The 22,317-nt window shown below is 43.3% G+C and overlaps 1 protein-coding gene across 3 annotated transcripts in view; it reads right to left on the bottom strand.

The window, feature by feature from the left end:
- RPS6KC1 (ribosomal protein S6 kinase C1) overlaps nucleotides 1–22,317 on the bottom strand; it is a 116,527-nt gene extending 94,210 nt beyond the window's left edge. For 2 of the 3 annotated variants that reach the window (XR_010025365.1, XM_063124041.1), the window contains exons 1-3: nucleotides 22,137–22,317; nucleotides 14,938–14,973; nucleotides 3,732–3,852 (exon numbers count right to left, since the gene is read on the bottom strand). Coding sequence is in view for 1 of the 3 variants with exons in the window: in XM_063124041.1 (XP_062980111.1) it covers nucleotides 3,732–3,852; nucleotides 14,938–14,973; nucleotides 22,137–22,241 (262 nt within the window). In the remaining 2 variants the exon portion in view is untranslated. Of the gene's footprint in view, nucleotides 1–3,731; nucleotides 3,853–14,937; nucleotides 14,974–22,136 lie in introns of those variants that run through there. The other variant, XM_063124042.1, reaches the window with a different exon arrangement.

Here is a 22,317-nt window from a genome sequence, read left to right as displayed (position 1 = left end):
TGGTGCCTTCCAGATGTGTTCAACTACAACCACCATCATTCCCCAGCCAGCATGGTCATTTGCAAAATATTGCAGCATGGAGTGCTGCTTTCAGGGTTCTAACCAGCCAGCCAGCCATGCCCTTTGACAAGGTACTCCATTCCATTCCCCTCTCCTCAGTTTTCCATTTTATTCCAACAGAGGCTCAGCATTTTGTGGCCACTGAGCATTGTTCAGTCCTCATTGAACTGTTTTTGATTCCCCCATCCTTTAGCGCATGGGTGGGCAACGAACGATCCATTTGACTACACGTGCATGCATGCCCCCACCCCCAGTTCCATGAAAGTTGTGGTGGTGGCAGCAAAAAAAAAGACTGTTTGCTGCCCTCTAAAAGGCTAAAACAGACAGATTTAGCTTGAAAACGAGCTCAGTTTGTCAATTTTAACCCACCCATCCATAGCAGTTTGCCATCAAAATTCAGCAGCAAACTACTAGTTATTTGGTCACTGCCACTAAATTTAACAGAAGTGACCCCGTCCCCCCGCCCCCGCAAATGGTAGCAGCAGGAGTGCAGCCTCCCCACCCACCACAGGAGGTTACAGGGATTCAAAAGTTGGCTTGGGAACTCCTGAATTTGCCCACCATTCCTGGGGGGTGGGGGTGGGGGAGGGTTTGACATTTTTTCTGACTGTTTTTATACTTCTACAAACTTTGGGGTTTCCCTAAGCCTGCTGATATCTTGCCTCATCTGCATAATGAGGGTTATGTGTTTTGGCATAACGAAAGACACTCCTCAGTTGATGGGTTTGCTATTAGTACATAGGATCATGAACAAGGCCATGGAACTCTAGTTTAGGGGTGATTAACAATGCCTTCCATGCTGCAACGTACCCTTTTGACACAGGGTAATTTGGTTCCCTGCTCTGTGAATTCACTAAAATGCCGAGATACATTCTTAAATAATCCACTATACATCCTAATCCAGAAGTTAAAAGCTGGAGCTCAGAGATATTTTAAGAATTACAGGAAATTCTAATGGTAGCAAATAAAGAGTAATTTTCTCCTAATAGAAGACTTGAAATGGCCATTCCATGTAAATATTCTAAGAGAATAAGGCCGCAATTGTTATTGTATAGACACTAATTTGGTAGTAAGCCACATTTAACTCAATGGGACCTACTTCTGAATAAACATGCGTAGGATTGCACTGTCAGAAACTTACATCATGCAGAAAGGTTATAGAATATAGCAGCATTACACGATTCATTTTTCAGTGTTCTGTCCTAAAAACTAATCTCTAGAAAGCAGGAGAAATGGGCCTGTTTTGTTTTTAAAATGAGAAAACAGATGAGCAATAACTGTCAGCCACAACTCCGCAATGTTACTGTTTAAAACGCATAAAAAACCTCCAGTCTCACTACCTTCTCTCCAAATCTTCATCCTCCCTTTTATTGTGCTATTACTTTTGCTACGTATTTTTCCTGATGGAGGTTGTAAAAGAAAAAACAGTAACGGCATTGAATCTTTTACAGACTGTTTGAGCAGAGAAGTTAAATAATGCCACCATGCATTCTGTCCCCATACCTGCCCTGGGATTGTATTCTTGTTTATGCAGCTTAATAAAATTGTCTAGTGGGTGAGTGGGTGGCAAATGATGGTTTGATATATATTTTCCCTTGAAGACTGCTTTTTCGATCATGGCTTCCCTTATGAAATTACTCTGAATTGCAGCATTATGATGGTGCTGAAAATTCTACTAGGCAAGTGGAACTGTAACAAAATGAAGCATGGAGTGTTCCTGTTCAGGATTCCAGACAGCCATATCCACTTCCAGGATACTCCATTCCGTTGACCCCACCCTGTTTTCTGTCAGACAAAATGGTCACCTAACATTCCATGCCCACTCAGCATGCTCAATCCTCATTGGGTGAGCCCCCCTACATTAGCCTGGCAGGGTGGGGACAACTGTCATTTTGCTGCTGCTTTCCTAGAACTGCCTCCATCCATGGCCATCAGAGGACAAGATGAGACAGCAAGGCCTTCTCCATTAGCCTGGCTGGGGGGAAAATGCCATTTGACTCGTCCCCTCCCATAAGGGTCTGATGCAGTGGGCATTTCACCAGAACATTATGGAATTTCATTATGCAATAATATGAAAGAACTGGTACCTGAATTTGCTAATTTTCCTCTGCCCTACCCAGTCCTTCTTCCTTTTGTAGCATGTATTTTGGATTGTAAGCCACTGTTCTAAACCATAAACCATCTCGTGTGTTTTGGCAAAAAAAACAGAATATAAGTAAAAAAAAATGTTCCATATTTTTCTACCCCTGCCAGCAGCAGCCAATAATGTGAAGCAAGTTGCATGACGAAAGACACAACGAAGTCAGATTGCAGCATGTATGTTACTACATATTACAGATAGGAATAGGAAGATCTCAACATGGGAATGTCCTTCGTAACATCCACTTCTGCTCTCTCCAACCAACTGCACTTAATTGGATCGAATAGTATGGGGCTAACTTGTTAATTTTAATACCACTATTTTCTATGCTCAGCAGATGGTTCTCGCAGTGGCTTATGTCATATAAAAAACAAACAAACGTGAAACAGTTGAACACCATATCTCATTTATAAAACAACTAAGAGCAGAAAAGTTTAAAACAGTATAACCACCACAATCTAACAAGCTCATCCAGCAATCGGAAAGCTTTTCGTAAGAAGAAATGTCTCTGAGGCCCTCCAAAACCAGATGCACCGATTCAGGGTGGAAATTCCAAAGAGAGAGTGCCACCAGCACGGACAGTAGGCTGAGGACCTGGCCACTCTCATCCACACATCAATGAACAAGGGGACCTTGAACATGGCCCTCAATGGATCATAATAATATGAATTATTATTTGTTACATTTCTATACTGTCCCATGGCCAAAGCTCTCTGGGGACACCGGTGAACATAACAGAAGAAGATGCTCCTTCAGATAAACTGGGCCCTGGTCATTTAAGTGGGTCAGGCCTCTTTATCTTATAACCTATCTAGAGCACAGTGTTTTTGATTCCCCCATCCTCCCTTCTCACAGCCTCCCTTCTCCCATTTCATGTGCAAATTGCCCTCTCCCAATTATTTTTAGAGCTAAGCATAGCTAGCGTTACATCTGTAGTGGTAACCATGGTAAATTTCAACAACAGAGCATGGCTAACATTATATTTTCAGTAACCATGGTCTTTTTCAACCCACAATGTAACCATAGCTGCAAACTGTGATTGGGAGCTAATCGTGGTTAGCCAAAATACTCATGCAGAGGTTAACACTAACACAAGGATAGCTCTAAAAATGAAACGGAAAATAGAAACTACACAGATGAGGGTAGCAACAAGCAAGTCTGAGCCATTCCTAATAGCTTAACCATGGATAGGAGATGGAAAAGATAAGATAGAATTTTATCTAGACTGAACCTACAAAAGTGTTAGTACAGATCTGCAAACTTTGCAGGCTATCATGTTCGTAAGGAATTACAGTAATCACTAAATATTAGTACATATTATAGACAAGGGGGAAAATAACTTGTTTTCCCACCACCCCCCATATCAGTTATTCCATTTTAAGACCAAACACACAGAAACTTCGGTTACTAAGACACTTTTGTCAGAAGCAAACTTCTGTCAGCACAATACAGAACTTCGAATATTCACAGTCCTGTTCATCAATCAGCTATTCCCACATGATTTCAGCAATTAAAAAAAACATATGCTTACCAAATACTATTGCTTTAGCAAAAGGAGGAAACAATTCAGTATGCCTGAATAAGTGTTTATGAATCTGCCAGAGTTCTTTGTGCAATTTCTTAAAGTCACTGTATCTCTTCCAAACGACTATCTGAAGCGAAAACAGAAAACAAATACACCCATGAGGCAGTTATTCCTGCTAATTGAGCATTTACTAAGTATGGCAGAAACCAACGCAGTAGCTAATTAAAGGTACCCTATGAGACATTTTTAAAAGTGACTAATATCTAAAGCTATTAATAAAATTTAGCCTTTGTGATTGACAGTTTCCCCACCACCACCACCCTTTCTCCCTAAAGGATAAATTAACCAATGAATTCAGTTATGGTCAAATACAGTCCACAAACTATTTAAACCACAATTTTTGCTTATAAACCAATGGGGTAAACACTGCTGAGATTCAAGCACACCAATGAGCTTCAAGGCCCTTTGTAGGTCACAATTGATCACGTTGGAGCTAGAAAGGAGGACTTCTGTAATAGGTATAAACAAGACGGCCTTCCCCAATCTGGGGCCTCCCAGATGTGTTAGACTTCAATCATCCTCTGCCAGCATGGCCAACACATCTGGAAACTACCAGGATGGAAAAGGCTGAAACAAGGGATGTAAAAACACAGGTGTGCAGAAGGTGGATAAGGATCTACTGGGCAGATCTCTGCATGAATTACAGTAGATCTCCAAGGGTAGAATCCAACTGAAGTCCTGCTTAGAGTAGATCCACTGAAACGAATGGGACTTAAGTTAGTTATAGAGTAGACCCATTGAAACGAATGGGACTTAAGTTAGTTATAGAGTTAGTTACAACTTAAGTCCCATTCATTTCAATGGGGCTTCTCGAAGTAAGACTTTAGTTGGATTCAACCTCAAGGGTTCTCCTCTAGTTTAAACAGGAGCAATTAAAATTGCAAGAAAAGAAATCTCTACCACAGCTGGCCTTGTGCTAATTGCTTCTCTCTCAACCTCAGAATATTCCTGATCTATAAAATAGCAGTACTAAGTAGTTGCTTTGGACCAAGTCTTTGTTCAGGTCTGCTGGTCAGTTTTAGAGGGTTGCATTAGAATCCCTGAGCTCCGGTAGCTCCTGCATAGATTTGTATATATCCCAATGTAAGATTTATGGGGTGCATGTGGTAGATAATTGACTAGGCACTCTGTACCCCCGATCTGTGACTGGCTCCAGTTGGTAGATCGGCATTCTAGTGAAAAATAAAATAGACTCTGCAACCCTGAATGTCTGCCCAGCCCTGCCATCAAATACTAGGGGAGAAAGCGGCCTCAGTAATGCCGAAAACATTGCCCAAGTCCCCACTCTATAAATTCCCATTTGGTTTGTAACGTGCACCCCACTTTTTCGAGAAGTTCCAGGAGTACTGCTTACTTGGAATTCTCACCATCACATGCTGGCTGAGGATGATGGGAACTGTAGTCCAAACCATCTGGAGAGCCCCAGGGTGGGGAAGACAGCCACACAGCGCTTGCAGCACCAATCCAGTATAAGAATGGAATGATACAAGAACAGCTAGCATGGGAAAGGCTTTCTGTCTAACACATGTCTCTAACAGCAAGCAAAAGAGAGGGGAGCGAAGAACAGGGTCAACCAACAAGAAGAACGCTGAAAATGTGCCACTAAAATAATTATATGCTAGGGAGTAAAGGGTGATTTTGGTTCAAGTGACAAACATGATATCCCTCAGAAGTCAGAATCTGGAGTAACTGGAGCATTTATGTTAGAAAGAAAACAAAATTTAGTTCCCCACTTCTTATGGCCAAGAAAAAATATTGGGGGAAATGTGGGCAACATTGACTGCAAGCCCTGGATTGCTCCACAAAACTCTGGGAAGGCTTCTATATATGATGATGCAGCAAGGCAACACACTGACCTGGTTCACACATATAAAACAACTATGGATTGTTCAGGTGTGTGCAGGAGCAAACGAGCTGGCTCCTGGCTGCTCGCTTCCACTTTGTTAAACAACACAGGGATGCCCCATGATGTGTGAACCTGGAACTCTGGGTTCTTGAGGGAGAAACAAACCAGAGTTTTAACCCAAGAACAAGTCATGGGTTCAAATTCTAGGTTGTTTCTCCCTCAACAGCCCAGAGTGCCAGGTTCATACATCACAGAGAACAACCCAAGAACAGGGCATCTCTGGGTTGTTTAGCATAGCAGAAACAGCTGAGTGAGTGGGAAGCCAGCATGTTCACTCACCCCCAAACAAACCATGGTTAGCGAACTGTGGGTTGTTCATTGCATGCAAACAGGATCATTCTGTCTCTGTTTCTCTCTCTCTCTCTCTTTCTCTCTCTCTCACATACACATAAAAAGAGTGATGTTGAACATAGGTGCATACATCTCTATGTGCATACTTTCAATACAAGCAATCCTTCCATATCTTTTAAAATCGAAAGGATTGGACATATTTGCTTATAGAGGTATTCATGTACACCATCGCATTTAGTTCTTACATACATATTGGCATGCACAAGGTCACTTCTGGACTATGTGTTCAAGATTTCTGTCGCGGCACTTGTTGAGCCCATGCTGGGGCAGGATCCAGACCAGGACTTTTTGCCACATTTCAGTTCTCTCATTCACTGCCCTGCGAAGAATGATCTTCAAGCATTGGCTATTCATACACGCTTCCTCCTCCTAGAACTGCAGGCTTTAGTCGGGTCTTTTCTGTAAAATAGTTCCACATTTGTGCCACTGGCTGGAGCCAGTGTCATCCTTTTGCCGGTGGGACGGGCACTGCTGTCAGAACGGGACTTCCCTGTTCTCTCCCTCCCCCATGCAGCCCCTGCCCCCAAGCACCCTCTAAATCTGCTCCAGAGGGTTAGAGCAGATTTGGAGGCTGTGCAGGGGGCTGCAGAGGGGAAAAGAGGATGGAGAAGTCCTGCCCTGCTGAAGGAACAACAACAATGGATCTAACCCTAAATTTTGTCAAAGCACACAAAGTAACTGGGTTCCAGTAGGATGAGGAAGTGGCTGGCTTTGCTTTCAAAGGAATTCATAGATTGATTGATTGATTGATTGATTGATTACATTTTTATACCGCCCAACAGCCGAAGCTCTCTGGGTGGTTCACAGAAATTAAAACCATGAAGAGCATAGTGAAACAACCAACTATCTAAAAACACAAATACAAAATCCAATATAAAAAGCACAACCCAGGTAAAACCACACAGCAGAAATTGATATAGGTTAAAATACGGAATTAAAACAGCAAAGTTTAAATTCAAGTTAAATTAGGTGTTAAAATACTGAGAAAATAAAAAGGTCTTCAGCTGGCGACGGAAGGAGTACAGTGTAGGCACCGTCACTATGTGGTGGGGACTGGAGCTTCTTCTAGAGCAACCATCAGGTTGGGACAGCTCTTCAGAAACTGGAGAGGGTGGGTAAGCAAAAGTTCCTGTGGTCACTGAATGAGGGATTCAAAGCCCTGCACATTTCACTGCCTATCCTCAGCAATACTCCCCGCATTTAATCCTCTTCATTCTTCTAGTCCCCACCCACATCCCCAAATCCAAATTCTAGCCAAACCTGGTTCTTAGAAGCAAAACAATTGTGGAAACTGAGGAAGTTCAAACGGGTTAGTTCCAAATTTCTCAGTTTCTACAATGCGTTTTTGTTGCCCTAAATCAGCCTTCCCCAAACTTGTGCCCTCCAGATGTTTTGCACTTCAACTCCCATCAGTTCCAGGCAGCATAACCAATGGGCCAGGCATGCTGGGAGTTGTAGTCTAAAACTTCTGGAGAGCACCAGCTTGGGGAAGGCTGCCTTAAATAGAGATGTGAAGACCCTCCTTGAAGGAAGGGAAATCATGTCCCCCCCATAAGGAATTAGAAGGGAAAATGCTGGGGGTTTCCCTTCATTTTTGCGGGTCTTCACATTTCTACCCCTAAATGCACACTTTAAGTTATTTTGATACATATTTTACATTTTTAAAAAATCTATTACAAGTAGCTCCATTTATAAGCATCATTGACCGATAGCCATCAAAATAATTCCAACTCAACCGCACGATGTATTCTCCAGCCATTTCCCCCCACTTCCAAGTTTTAATCATCAGACATTCCACATGGACAAATAGCAGATTCTTTTCTGGCAACTGGATGCATTTTCTACTCTTCCGCCTACGTTTTTCATATGCAAACTCTGGTTTTTCAAGTACAGTCAATCTGTTTGATGCCTAATATATAATTTAAATGACAGTTTGTAAGCAAAAGACACTAATCATATATGAGTAATAAAATGATGGGGTCTGTCATTGTTGCTTTAAGAGCACAGGACAGCCTTCCCAAATCTCCAAATCCCTATTATTCTCAGCCAGCAGCAGCATTAACCAAAGGGTGACCATACAAAAAGGACAGGGCTCCTGTTTAGAAAAGGGAATTTCAGCAGGTGTCATTTGTATGCATGCAGCACCTGATGAAATTCCCTCTTCATCACAACAGTTAAAGCTGCATGAGCTATACTAGAGTGACCAGATACAAAAGAGGGCAGGGGTGTCCTGCAGCTTTAACTTTTATGATGAAGAAGGAATTTCACTAGATACTGCATGCATGCAAATGACACCTGCTGAAATTCCCTTTTCTATACAACTGTTAAAGAATCAGGAGCCCTGTTCTCCTTTTCATATGGTCACCCTAATTAACCATGCTGGCTGGGGCTGATGGAAGTTGTGGTCTGAAACATCTAGAGGGCGCTGGATTGGGGAAATCTGACATAGAATAGCTTGTTTCTGTTCCCCATAGATTAAGAGGGAATCCCAATGGAATGGAGTCTTTCTGCTTAAAACTGATCAGGCCTGCCAGAAGCCCAAGGCCCTCTAACAGCCATATATGGCACCCACCAATAAACCACCTGGTTTTGCTACTTGAATAGGGTTGCAAAACAGGTAAAATTGGTGACAATTTTTTTTCAGTTCATTTGCTAAAAACTTCCCAAAATTCACAAATGCCTTCATAAACGGGACACACAGAACTTGAGTTGTTTTTTAAAAAAGAAATCAAATGTGGGAGAAAGCAAAAAAGACAGATCCGTCATCGATCTAGGCAAAGGACTTTGAGGGCTTGGTCTAGATTTGAATCCCTGTGTATTCAGCCATGTTTGTGATGGTGAGTTAAGGCTGGGTAACATAATCAAGTAGCCCACCTTGACTTATTTAAGCCACCGTGGGCTGTGGGCAAGGGCAGGCGGACACTTTGAATATTCAAGGAGCGACCATGGCTTTATCGTGACATCCAAACTCAGAGAAGGTAGTTTGTGGGTGGTTTGTTAACACACCAACAACCCACACTGACTTTGGTTCTGACATCACAACAAGCTGCGGTCATGACTTAAATATTCAAAAGTTGCCCTGCACAAGCCAGCACATACCACTACTCACCATGGCTGAAATAAGCCATGGTGGCTGCAGTGACCATGCAAACCCGGTCAATGGGTTGCCACCTCTTGTTTCTGACACACTCCTCATCTTTAGCACTTTCCAGGGCAGTACAACACAATCCTCCCCATGCTGGAAATAGCTATACACCTATTGGTTTTGATTGGTGTAGACAGGTGAAAATTTCATTTGGTTCATTTCTGATCAGAACTTAACCAACATTGGCAAATTTCTTCATAATCAAAATGGAAAGAACTTGTGATTAAAACAAAACAAAAAAACAAATGTGGAAGAAAGCGAAATTGGCGGATGTATCCAACCCTAAAAGCCAGGAAAGTATCAAGCACCTGGAAAGTAACAATACAGGATGGTTAGGCCTTGAATGGCTTGGTCAGTCACAAGTTGTGCAGCCCAAGAGTCAAGAGTACAAAAAGGGTGAGAAAATGAAGAATGAAATCTAGTCTGAGAGGGGGAAGTGGAGCCATTCTATCAGCCATGGTGAAATACTTAATTTTTTTCCTCTTCCTTCCCCATTCCTTTTTCCTTGTGTGTTGTGTCTTTTTCTATTGTAAGTTATGGGCAAGGGCTGATTTGCTTTACTGACAGCATGTAAGCCTAGCTGGAAGCCTTTTTGGCTGAGGAGTTGGATAAAAAATACTTTAAAGAAATATTTCACCATCTGTGACACCCAGCGATGAATTCTCCAACGGTGTGGGAACAGGAGGAGAAAGGATGGAGATGAGGGGGGAAGAAGAGAAAGCATACAAGCACAAAATGCTAATGCGAAAGGTAAATCTAGACTTTCAGCCCATTTGCAAGATCAAAATGCCATATCTGTGCAGGAAGGCGGTGATCTTAAGCATACTTAACTTGGAAGCAAGACCTACCAGGTCTGGCTTTTAAGTAAGAGTGTTTAGAAGATGGAAGTACAAAAGAAAAAAAATCACATTTCAAAGAGAAGAAGAAACTAGTGGCAAGAGAGACACACAGAAGATTGTGAAATAAATGGGCTACTGAGCACCATTCCAGGTTATCTGTACTCTACAGAGTGTGATAGCAATGGTATTCAATCACCAGGCTGCAAACTACTGCAGATCATAGTCCAAAACATCTGGAGGGCACTAAGTTGGATAAGCCTAGCCGATGGAATGCCTTCCTTCGGTGTTTTCCTGGCTTTTGCACTGACTTCTTCCCCATTGTAAAAGGTTGAAATGCTTCTCCTAAGGCTAAGTTACTGACAGTACAAGCTTTAAGTCAATATGGTGTTATTTTTGGGGGGGGGGGGCATTAGCCCCTATGCCCTGGTTTGCCTTTGGCCCCTCCAACCGCTGGGATGCAGCCCTGAGAGCTTCTCCAGAATAGAATTTGGCGCTCAGGCTGAAAAAAATTCAACACCCCCTCAGTAAAGCCTCACAACCATTCATCCTTTAGCCTCAAACCAACCACGTTTCAAAAGGGGTTTTCTCTTATACAGAGGCAGGTTTAGACATCAGCCTGACATAGGCTCAATACAGACAACACGTTTCTCTACGGTGGTTTTAGAACTCCACGGTGGAGTTTTTACATCACTGTTGAGAAATGTGTTGTCTGGACAGAAAACTCCATCCTATGGTGGAGGGTTTTTTTGGAAAACACTCCATGCTGAATATCCACGCTGTGCAAAGGAGAGTTCCTGCACAACCGTTGTGTTGCACGTTGTGTGGAGGGCTCCATGGAGTTTTTCGTTGTGTTGCATTGACTTTTCCCACTGGCTACAGAGTTCCCTGGCAAGAGCAGCAAAACGGGTGAGTGTCATTCTAAGAGAGCTGCAATTGTTTGGTGGTGGTGTTTTTTGCAGCAATGGTTGATGGGATACCATCAGGAGGACTGGGGGAGGAGAGAGGGCGGAGGAACTGTCAATGAAATATCATGACTGTCTGAACTAAGCCCTACTGAACTTTTCACACTGGCGACATTTGCTGCTGCAAGCAAAAGCTTCCTGATCACCAGCATTAATTATACTACCTGCTTTTAAACTTCCTTCACTACCTTTAGGAATGAAATGTTGTCCCACGTAGGTTCACATTTGAAAATGAACTGCCCCGATTTGCACTTGGATTTGAACACAGTTCTCCTTCCAATTCTGCACTTCACCGGATTTTGCAACAAATTTTAAAATGGGCCAAAATGCATAGAAAAGGGCATGTTTTATATTTATGTGCATGTACAAAGGTGTATTTGCAATAAAATGCATTTAAACCGCCCAGAGAGCTTTGGCTGTGGGGCAGTATATAAATGTAATAAATAAAATATTTTAAATGTGGGTAAATTTTTGAGTGGGTTTTAAAAACAATGCAAATGAATGTGGACACAGAGCGGACGTTATGAATGAAAACGCTCAACACCATCACAGATCAAAAATAGTCTGAACTGTCCATTCCTAATCCCAGGTGGTTTACAGAGTATGATCCGAGAGAAAGCACACTGAATTTAGGACTTACTTCTGAGTAGCCATGAATGGGATTGCATGCATGGCATTTAAGAGATTGTGAGCAAAGAGAAGTTTTAGAAGCCACTAAGGTAGGGTGACCATATTTTGGAAACCAAAAAGGAGGACAACATGGTCGCCCCCAAGGGGGCGTGTCCAGTACCAAGGGGGCGTGCCCACCCGAACATAGCCTTGGTCACATGTCTGATTTTACAGCACACATTTAAGACAAATCTGTTCTACACAATATCTTAATGTTAAAATCACTGAAATAAAGAACAAGTGAGAGATTCAATGTATCTGAAATTAACTTCACTCACTCCTACTTTTGTAGGTTTTGCTGTACTTTGAAGCTTTTGCTGTACTCTGTGTGTTACATTCTCCCCTTCCTTCAAATGTCTTTTCTGACTGTATCTTCACTCATTGCAAGCTGCTGTTGTTGTTAACAGGGTTTGCTACTGGCCCCAGATCTGTTTCAAATTTGGTATGGCTAAAGCTCTACCTAAAAGCTATCATGGTGCCAACTTTCAGCTCTTTATCTTTAAAAATGACAGTTTTAAAAATAATAATTTTAAAACCTCATTTTTAAAAAAAATCCTAAAAAAATCAATGGATGAACTAATCTGTTTCAAATTTGGTGTGGCTAAAGCTCTACCTAAATCCTATCATGGTACAAAGTTTCATCTCTTTATCTTTAAAAATGACGATTTTAAAAATAATAATTTTAAAACCTCAATTTTTAAAAAAATTCTAAAAAATCAATGGATGAACGGATCTGTTTCAAATTTGGTGTGGCTAAAGCTCTACTTAAATCCTATCATGGTACAAAGTTTCATCTCTTTAACTTTAAAAATGACGATTTTAAAAAAAATAATTTTAAAACCTCAATTTTTAAAAAAATCCTAAAAAATCAATGGATGAACGGATCTGTTTTAAATTTGGTGTGGCTAAAGCTCTGTCTAAATCCTTTCATGGTGCAAAGTTTCATCTCTTTATCTTTAAAAATGATGATTTTAAAAATAATAATTTTAAAACCTCAATTTTTAAAACATTCCTAAAAAATCAATGAATGAACGGAGCGGTTTCAAGTTTGGTATGACTAAAGCCCTTCCTAAGAGCTACCATTGTGCCAAGTGTCATGTCTTTATCTTAAAAAATGACAGAGTTATAAGCATTTTTGTTAATTTCCATTAGAGCTGCTCTTTGGGGGGGAAATCCGGATTTCCCCTCCCTCTCCCGGATTTGCTATCAAAAACCTGGACAAATCTGGGCAAATCCGGTCATATGGTTACCCTACACTAAGGCGTACAGGGAATATAGTCTTATGCTTTGTTAAGTCTGCCTGATGGAAGTGCCAAGATTTTGCTGTGATAGCACATAGAAACAAAAAACTGCTAAGAGACTTTAAAAGAAAAAGGAAGAGATTTCGACTTCAAATGCTTATGCATTTATTTATTTATTTTACATTGAGCCTAGCTTTAAAAACTCAGAGGACACTTCATGCTATGAATTTAATGGAACGTGTAGGTGGGCCCTCAGCTTTTTTTTCTATTCTTTTCAGTCAACTTGAAATGCTTCTGTTCGAACTGTAATCATATCCATTTCATCCGGCCTAAGCTTGCTTACTCTTTCTTTTGCATTGATTCCAAACAGCTCTCAGCCCTCCTCTGTCCCTTGTTCACCCGCTCACTCCCTCTTCTGCCTTCCCATCATGCTGCTTCTTTAATGCCATATCCAGAAGCTACACAGAATCAGTTATTTTTTTGTTTACAAAAAAATTCCCTCACACACACACACATTTCATGCACAAACGTCTCATGTGTGTGAGGAATACGTCTAGACACAATCAGAGAACCTGTTCTGCTGTTCCGCGTGGCTCACTGGGGACATCAGTCGCATGAGGCCCTGAGCATCCACCCACGCAGAACTGCAGAAGCAGTATTTTTTACTCCATTCATGTCTCTAGGGATCCTAGCCTATGCCAGAAACAGCCCCAGCCCTCCTCTGTCTTCCCCACCTTCCCTGGTACCTGACAAGCCAACAGCCTCATCAAAGCTCACTCCTTATGTGAAGCTTTCCTGAGCTGCCATAGACTCAAGTATTCCACATTGTGGGCAAACAATTTTCCCTTCCTAACCTCATCCTTGAGGAAGCGACCACAGTTTGGTGGTAGAGCACATGCTTTGCACAAAGAGGGTTCCAGGTTCAGTTCCTGTTCAGGCCAGCCATAAAATGACCAGGAAGGCAGTAATGGGAAAGATCTCTGCCTGAGGCCGTGAAGAACTTTGGCCAATCAGAGCAGACAATACTGGGCAAGATGGACCAATTGTCTCACCTGGTATAAGGTAGTTTCCCAAGTTCCTATCCTTGAGTCTCCCTTATCCACTCTTATTTTGCATCCTTTTTTCTCTATCCTGCGCATAGTGCAGAATCACCTTCAAAGTCTGTCTAGCGCAGGGGGGGAGAATCCCCAGCTTACTGGGATCCACAATCTGGGCCATGGGGTTCCTCCAGGAGGCAGGGCTTGGCCACCAGTGGAGGCTGGTGGCTTCAATATCAGTGGGGCAATGAATCCACTCTGGGTTTCATTCAGAAGCAGTCAAAACTCTAAAGGAGCTATCCAAAGTACTAGACCTATTTTGGGGTTTTGATTCAGCACCTTGGATAGCTCCTTTAAAATTCTGACTGGTTCTGGCTGAAACCCAGAGTGGATTCACAGCCCCACTGACATCACAGCCACCAGCCTCCACTGTAGATGACATCCCAAAGGGTGGGAATGAGGCATCCACCAATTTATTAAGAGCAACGCTAGGCAAATATTATGCAACAGTGATACATTTTTACAAACTTTCTGCACACCAAGTTACCAACTTATAAAAAACCTCAATGTCCCTTTCTAGTTTGTCCATTTCCCTAAAATCCTCTGTTGCGGTTATCACATATCAGATATGGGAATAAAAAAATATGTACACAGCAGAAACCCTAGCCTTGGCTTGTAAGCAAATGGCCAACTGAGACAGCAGGGAACAAGATCAGCCAGCAATTACCAATTTATTCCGTAAGAAAGGAGGCCCAAATCTATCAAGCACCTTAGAAATGTGGCACATTAGAATTGTGATTCAAGTCACAATTTTCAACTATCCCCTTTTATTATTACAGGCTTCTACCTAGTCTGTTTTGTAATATAAAAAGACGAAACAGACGCATGCATAGGTTTGTGCCATACCTATGTTGAGAATGACCACAACAACAGACAACGACACTTTTTAAAAAGAAGAAATGAACAAGATCAAAAGTGCCTTCATAAATGAAAATACATTACCTCCTGGACATCCTCTGGAGTTTTTCGTGAAACAATCTGAAAAACAAAAGCAGAGGCCTGGTCAGTGCTAGACTGTCAAGAAATACTTTTGTAAGCCGCCGTGAGAGCCTATTTGGGCTGAATGGTGGCATAAAAATCCTTAAATAAAAATAAAAAATAAAAAAAATTCATTTCTTTTAATAAAGGGAAGAGTACAATGATTAAAGTAGACTGGAGGTGGAGGACGGAGTGATCTGCTGCCCTCCAGATGTTTTGCCCTACAATTCCCATCATCCATTGACTATCCTGATGGGAGTTGTAGACCAAAATAACTGGAGGGCCACACATTGTCCACCCTGGTGTAAATAAAACCCTACACTGGCTTTATGGGTATGTTTGGCAAGGGGGATCAAATTTACGCTCACCCACTCCATCCCTGATGTCCACACACTAGAGCACCATATTTGCAAAGAGGATTATACAGCTAGAACCCAACCCATGTGGGCCCCAAACTGTACAAATGGAATACCACTAAGCACACCTGGAAGCCATACAGACTGAGCTTGATGTACATAGATTGCTATGAGAAAATGATGGCCATGGTAGTGATGGGCCACCAACCTGGATGGCTTTAAAATGGGATTCGACAACTTCGTGGAGGATAAGGATATCAAAGGCTACTAGCCATGATGGCTATACATATATTTCCTAAATGAAGGGAGGCGGTGGTTGGAAATACTGCGACAAAAGCTGGGGTCACACACCCTCCAACCGCATATATTTCCTTCAGTATCAGAGGCAGTATTGCCCCTGTATACCAACCACTGAGGAGCACAAGCAGAAGGATGCTATCGCACTCATGTTCCTGTGGGTTTCCCATGGGCAGCTGGTTGGCCACTGTGTTTACGGAACGCGGGACTAGGTAGGCCTTTCATCTCATTCAGCATGGCTCACGGACATTGGAGACAGACAGAGGGGGCACCCCATCCCATTTCTCTGCAAAACATGTGAGCAACTGAAACCCATTTACAATTACTCTTTCAGTCCGCATTCGTATTGTTAGCAAAAAAAAATTGTTGAAGTGCTAAAGAAATGAAAGGAAAGTCATTCAGTAATGTGCTTGAATTGCTAGTACGGGGAAAACAAAGCATCTCCCACTTCTTTCCTTCTTCAGCTGTGGTTTACAAACTTCCTGCCTTCAGCAAATGTTTCCCACATTGACTAGTTTACCAAGAACACACCCACATGAAAGCCCTGTGTTCTATAAAAAGTTCTGGGGCGTGTTCTAGCCAATTCACAAGGCATCCTAGCCTAGCCTATTTGGCTACATCATTGCCCTGTAAGAGCTGAATTTACACCCTAGAAGACACCCAACAGTCTCATGTGGCTGAGATCATAGCTGGCTTGCTGCCACTCAAGAAAGCTTGTCCACCATTATTGATGTTCATCAAAGAACCTCTGAGAAGTTTCCAAGGACACACAGAGTTCCCCAAATTAGGGCTGCTGGAAGCTGTAGGTTAAAATATCTGTAGGGCCACAATTTATTTATTTATTTATTTATTGCATTTCTATACCGCCCAATAGCCGAAGCTCTCTGTACACCCCTGTCATAGAGAGCCAATAGCACACCACTCCACTATAAAACTCCAAGAACTTCTACACTCTCTCAAACTAAGTCATTCACCCCTGAAAGAAGCTCTCATTCTTCACTTCTAAGATGCTTCCTATTTCTCTAGCACTGGGCTGAACCTTGCCACCATTTTGACCTGGCACTATGTTTCCTACCCCTTAAACATGCTACTTGGGACCACTTCAAATGTTATAAAATCTGTACATATAAGCCTATTCCCTGAAGAAAGAGAAAGGTGCAAATCATGTTTGTAGATGACCACCACAATAGGACATGCTTATCTACAGGAAAGCAGACAGCAGGGGTTAAAAGGGAAAAGATGACAGAAAATTATGAAATATAAATTCATAAACTGATACTAATAGCTGCCCAAAGGGATGTGATCACCATGCATGGCACTGATATCAGCCAGTTATTTAAGGGCAGTGCAGCCACATCCAATTCTTCTGCATGGAGTTTTTGAATATGTTTGAGTTGCAGTGTGTGAATGTCTCCAAGCAGGGCTATTTTAGGCACTAACTTGTACCTCTCTTATTCACTGTGCTCATGTCAGCACATAGCCTGGCAGAGTGGGGAAAGGGAAGCTGTCTCTTAAACTAGCACTAGGCAGAAGAACGACCTGTGGTAGATCTGCCACTCTGAGGGGTGCTCTAGGAAGGAGCATCTGATTATCAGAGATTGACTTGGAAATGTGTCAGACTATGATCAGGGAAACCCGAGTTCAAAGCCCCACTCAGCCATAAAAGCTCACCACATAATCTTGGGCCGGTCATTATTTCTCTGCCTAGCCTACCTCGCAACACCGTTGCAAGGATGAAATGGATTGGAGAGGACTACGTACACTGCCTTAAGCACACCTTAGAGAAAGGGCAGATAAAAACGTAATACATTACAAAGCAATGGGGCATTTTGCATACAAATACGAACATGAGTATAAATCCTATAGCATTTTTTAAATCTACATATCAGAGCCGTTTTGCAAATGCTAAACTTCAACACTCGAATTGTTCTCCTGCAAAGTCAGGGGCAGGGGAGAAATGGAGGTATGGAGACGTTTGGGGATTTTTAAGGAGGGATGCAAAGGAGATTTTCACAGGTGATGCAAAAATAGCTGCTTAAATTTCAAAATGTCTCCTTTATTGAAAAAGTTGCATTATAAACGTTCAGGTGAGATGCTGAGAAACATCTGCTGTATTGCCACTATCTCAAACAGCATCCTGCGGCACAGAGGCAAGCAGACTGTGGATTGTTTAACTCTCAAAGTGCAGCCTGAGGGTGCATCATGCTGTTACACTACAAAAGCTGAACCGGTCTCAGACTGTCTTTCCCATGAATGGAAGATGCAGGCAGCTTGCCACAAGAAGGGTGGGATGCAGGTTTAATAGATAAATGGACAAGGCCACATATCTATGCTGAAATCGACTGATTCTTTTCACTTGGCATGCAGGGCCTGCATCCTCAGGCAGCTGCTGGGGTCCTAGTGTCCTGGCAGGGCCCACTGTTGGTACGGCCCCGGGGTTCCCACATGAGCAACTTGAGCTTCAAGCTGCCACCCATTTTGGATTACACACAGTGCTCCCAATGTAACATTATTCCAAGGCATTCTGGGAAATTTAAAGGGTAGCCATAAGGCCACCATTTTAATTTCTCCAGGGCCTCCATTTCTTTTTAAAAGGAATGGAGGCCCTGGAGAAAGGCTACGTCGGGAATGTTATGTGCAATTAAAATGGCTGGTTGCCACCATCAGCTTCATTGTCAGCAGTATTCACTCGGGGGTGAACAGTGTTGGAATTTGTCCACCAAAGGGCATTTTCAGGGGGCCCTCAAACCTGGAGATGGCCCAGTTGCACACACAGTTTTCTGTTTGTAACAGAGGCAACACATCTTGCAGTGCATGAGCAAACAGCTTGCATTAAAAGCGGGAGGGAGGACACATCCTATAACATCTGGAAAAAGCAGATGGCAGACACTTCCCCCTCACAACATGCCGCCTCAATATACAAATAACATGGGGGACTTTCTTGGTTCCAAATAATATTACTGTGGTTTTAGTTTTTAAAATTAACTTTTGCTTTCCTCATTCAACTAAACTGAACCTGTATATTGTATGCCATACAATCTTACAAACACAGAATGGAAGACCTATCTGTGTTTTGAGGGGAGAAGAGGAGCGGAGAGAGGAGAATCCACTCTGCTGGCAATGGACAGACACTGTTGGATTTCACCCAGTGTTTTTGCAACTGTAGTTGGGCAACAAAGCCAGAAGGCTTATCTCGTCCCTGGTGGGCCCTTAGTATGTGCCCTGTGGGGTTTATTTGACTTGGTGGGTTACAAGTTGTGACGCCAGCCTGCTTGAATTGGGCTTCCATTACTTTTAGAAAATTAAACAGATCTGGGACTCAACCCAGGCAGAAATTTACTAGTTGCCCCAGGCGAGTTGCAAATGACATAGCAGGACTAGCTGCAGAAAGATCTGGTGAAGGAACATTGCAAGATAGTTAAATGAATTAGACAAGGCTCTTTTCTATGCAGAGGGAAGATATGCCCCACCCCCGCCCCAGTCACAGAACAAACTTAAGATGTGTGGAAATGTTCTGCTTCTGTGCCTGCTTATCTTTTACTTTCCAAAGAGAAATCTCAAGTTTTTACGACTCAGGAAGAGGGGAGGGGTCGTGCCTCACCCCGTCACCATGGAGAGAAAGTAACATCTTATCCAGGCTGTACTGGGTTTATTTGACTGCAGCATCTCCCTAAAATTGTGACTGGAAGTCCATGTTCTTTCCAAGAATAGCTGGGGAACGTAGGCAGAAGATTGAATGTTGCTATTCAACAGCAGGATCCTACACTGGAGGAAGAGGATTTTATACCACATGAAGATGGGTCTTTATTCATGAAGACGGGTACATTCCCGACCCACTTTGGCTTCTACTGGCTTTAAAAAACACATACACAAATACACCATCTAAAACCATCTCCAGCCTTGTTAATATAAAAACAGTCCCATTTTCTCTACTCCTGTTTTCTGCCTACCAAGGAATCTATGAATTTCACCTACAGATGGAGTCAGATTCAGGCATCAGCTAGATCTATCTCTTCAAAGATGGAAGGCCTGATGTCAAGCATTGTTTGTTTCTTCATTGCAGCAATCCTAGGGGCAGTCCTCGGTGCAACTTGAAAGCAACAGAGCACCTAATACAGCAGAATTTCAACATCTCTAACCCCCTCTCACATCTCAGCTTAAAACTGGATCCATGGCTCCAACATAAGAACACAAGAAGAATCATGGTGGATCAGACCAAGGGTCCATCTAGCCCAGCACTCTGTTCCCACAGTGGCTAACCACTGCAACAGCACCCTCCAACCTATGTTCCCCAGCAACTGGCGCAAACAGGTTTACTGCCTCTGATACTGGAGGTAGCACATAGACATCTGGACTGGGAGCCATTGATAGCCTTCCCCTCTGGGAAATTGTCTAATCCCCTTTTAAAGCCATCCAAATTGGTGGCCATCACTACATCTTGTGGTACTGAATTCCATAGTTGAACTATGTGCTGTGTGTGTTTTCCTCACCCCTCACCCCTCCTTGGTTTTGCTTACAATCTAGAAGCTCTTTCAACCTTGGAACCAAATTATATTTCAGAGATGCTTTCCGGGGCTTCATTCCAGTGGCGGGCAGGACCAAAGCCAAAAGGAGCAGGAGCAAAGACACCAGCATACTGTAGCTTAAATCTATTACTGCCAATAACTGAGTCTTAGGAGAGGCATTTCAACCTTTCAGAATGGGGGTAACAACTGGGAAACCGTCAAACAGTTTCTAGCAGGGGGAAGGGGGCATGGCCACCTAGAGATCCCCGGAGAGCCAGATTTGAGGTTCTGCACTCTTGACCTAGCCTGATGAAGAGTTCTGGAAGATTCGAAAGCTTGCACCCTATTTTGTGAGTTTTGGATTATCCTAATAAAGGTATTGCCCTAATATGGATTGTGGAACTGTACAACTGGATCTGAAATTATTTTTCTTCCACCAGTGAGATGATGGGTTGGGTGGGGGTGGGGTGAGAATCCAAGACTCACTAGATGGAGATTTCTTCCAAGTCTGAACAAGCCTTCGTCTTCTATTGGAACGGCGTGGGAAGAGGTGAGCTTGGGCAATTCAAACAGGTTCTTCTCTGTGATGTTTCCATGTATTTCAAACAATATACACAAAAAATGTAAAAAGCAACATCTTGCTTTTTAATCCATCAGGTGTATGAATTGCAAATAAATACTCTGCCATTTACTTTAAAAAGCAAGCGGGGGGGGGGGGGTAGAGAAGGTCAGGACACTGGAAATCTTACTGATTTCTCAGCCATCATCGGGGTTAGTTTTGAGTTTGTACAACAAGCATACCCTTTATTTAATAGAATGATTTAAAGGACACGCAGTTATTCTCAGACTGCGCTCAAGGACAGATGGGCTGTGCTATTCAATCACAACCTCCGTGTGCCCTCTGAGCTGGAAGCCCTGATCCAGCCATAACCTCCTGTTGCTCTTTGCTGACCAGATCCAATGGCAAATTGGGCACTGCTCTCGTGCGCTTCGCTCTCTGGACTTGCAAGGATAGCTGTCCCTTCTGATCTAGCCTTATGTATTACAGATTTGGACTGCTCCCTCTCACCGCCCCCACCTGAGAACATTCTTACTAAGGAAAGATTTGCAACTCACAGCTCAGATCCTATATGTGATTACTCTGAAGTCAGACTCATTGTTTCCAATGATGCTGACCCCAGGTACGTATTCAGAGGACTGCAGTGCAAGTTATCTCTATAAGGATTCTTCGGAAGATAGCCATAAAATGCTGCCCTCCCCTCTGGGAAATCTGGGACCCGGGTGGAGTACTTCTTCCCTTCCTCTTCTCAGGGACAGATTAGAGACAGTGGCAATTCTGCATCCCCTCCTACCCAAGGAGGTAGTGCAACAATGAGGGCAGAGTGGTAATAATACTGGCTCCATCCAATACAGACAGACACATTTGTGGAAAGGGAACCGGCATGGGGAGGAGACCAGCAGACAGCAGATCTTAAGACCAGTAGGAGGACTTAGCTCTGTGGTAAAGCACATGTTCTGCATGCAAACAGCCCGAGGTTCAATCCAGGCCATCCCCAGCTTCAAAAGATTGCTGGGCTGGGGAAGGACTCTGGAAAGCCACCTTTGGGTAGATGCAACGATGGTTTGACTCTGCATACATACAGGCAGCTTCGTGGGCACACAAAACAATTGCTGCAGAGGGAACAGATCAGTGCCTTCCTCTGGGGGCTAAGAGAGGGTAAGCTGTGTAGGAAATCATCCTCTCCCCCTTGCCTTATTGATCTGCCCCATAGCTAGGGCATAGATCAGCCTTCCCCAACCTGGTGCCCTCCAGATGTGTTGGATTGAGCAGCGGCCCATCACATCTGGCGGGCACCCAGGCTGGGGGAGGCTGATCTAAACTAGAGATTCTATAGAGAGGGGAGAAGGATCCTGGCCCCCTGATTTGGGCTGAAGATTGATCAGAACACGAGACTCCCATTTCTCTCCGTCTCCGATCTTCCCTCCCTCCCCAAACAGCACTCACCCTCGCGGTAACCTTATAGAGGGTGTATCCCCGGGGATGGCGTTTGGGCTCGGTGACCGTGTAGAATCGGGCCATCTCCCCGCCTCGTTCCCGCGGGGAGATCATCTTGGCGGCGGCTGTTGGCCCAGTGGCCGGTCGCAGCTGCCGATCGAGGCCGCGGCTTCCCCGGCACCGCCTCCTT

The sequence above is a fragment of the Elgaria multicarinata genome, chromosome 4 (assembly GCF_023053635.1).
Source record: "Elgaria multicarinata webbii isolate HBS135686 ecotype San Diego chromosome 4, rElgMul1.1.pri, whole genome shotgun sequence".
Classification (NCBI taxonomy): domain Eukaryota; kingdom Metazoa; phylum Chordata; class Lepidosauria; order Squamata; family Anguidae; genus Elgaria; species Elgaria multicarinata.
This window is presented reverse-complemented; position numbering and strand designations above follow the sequence as displayed.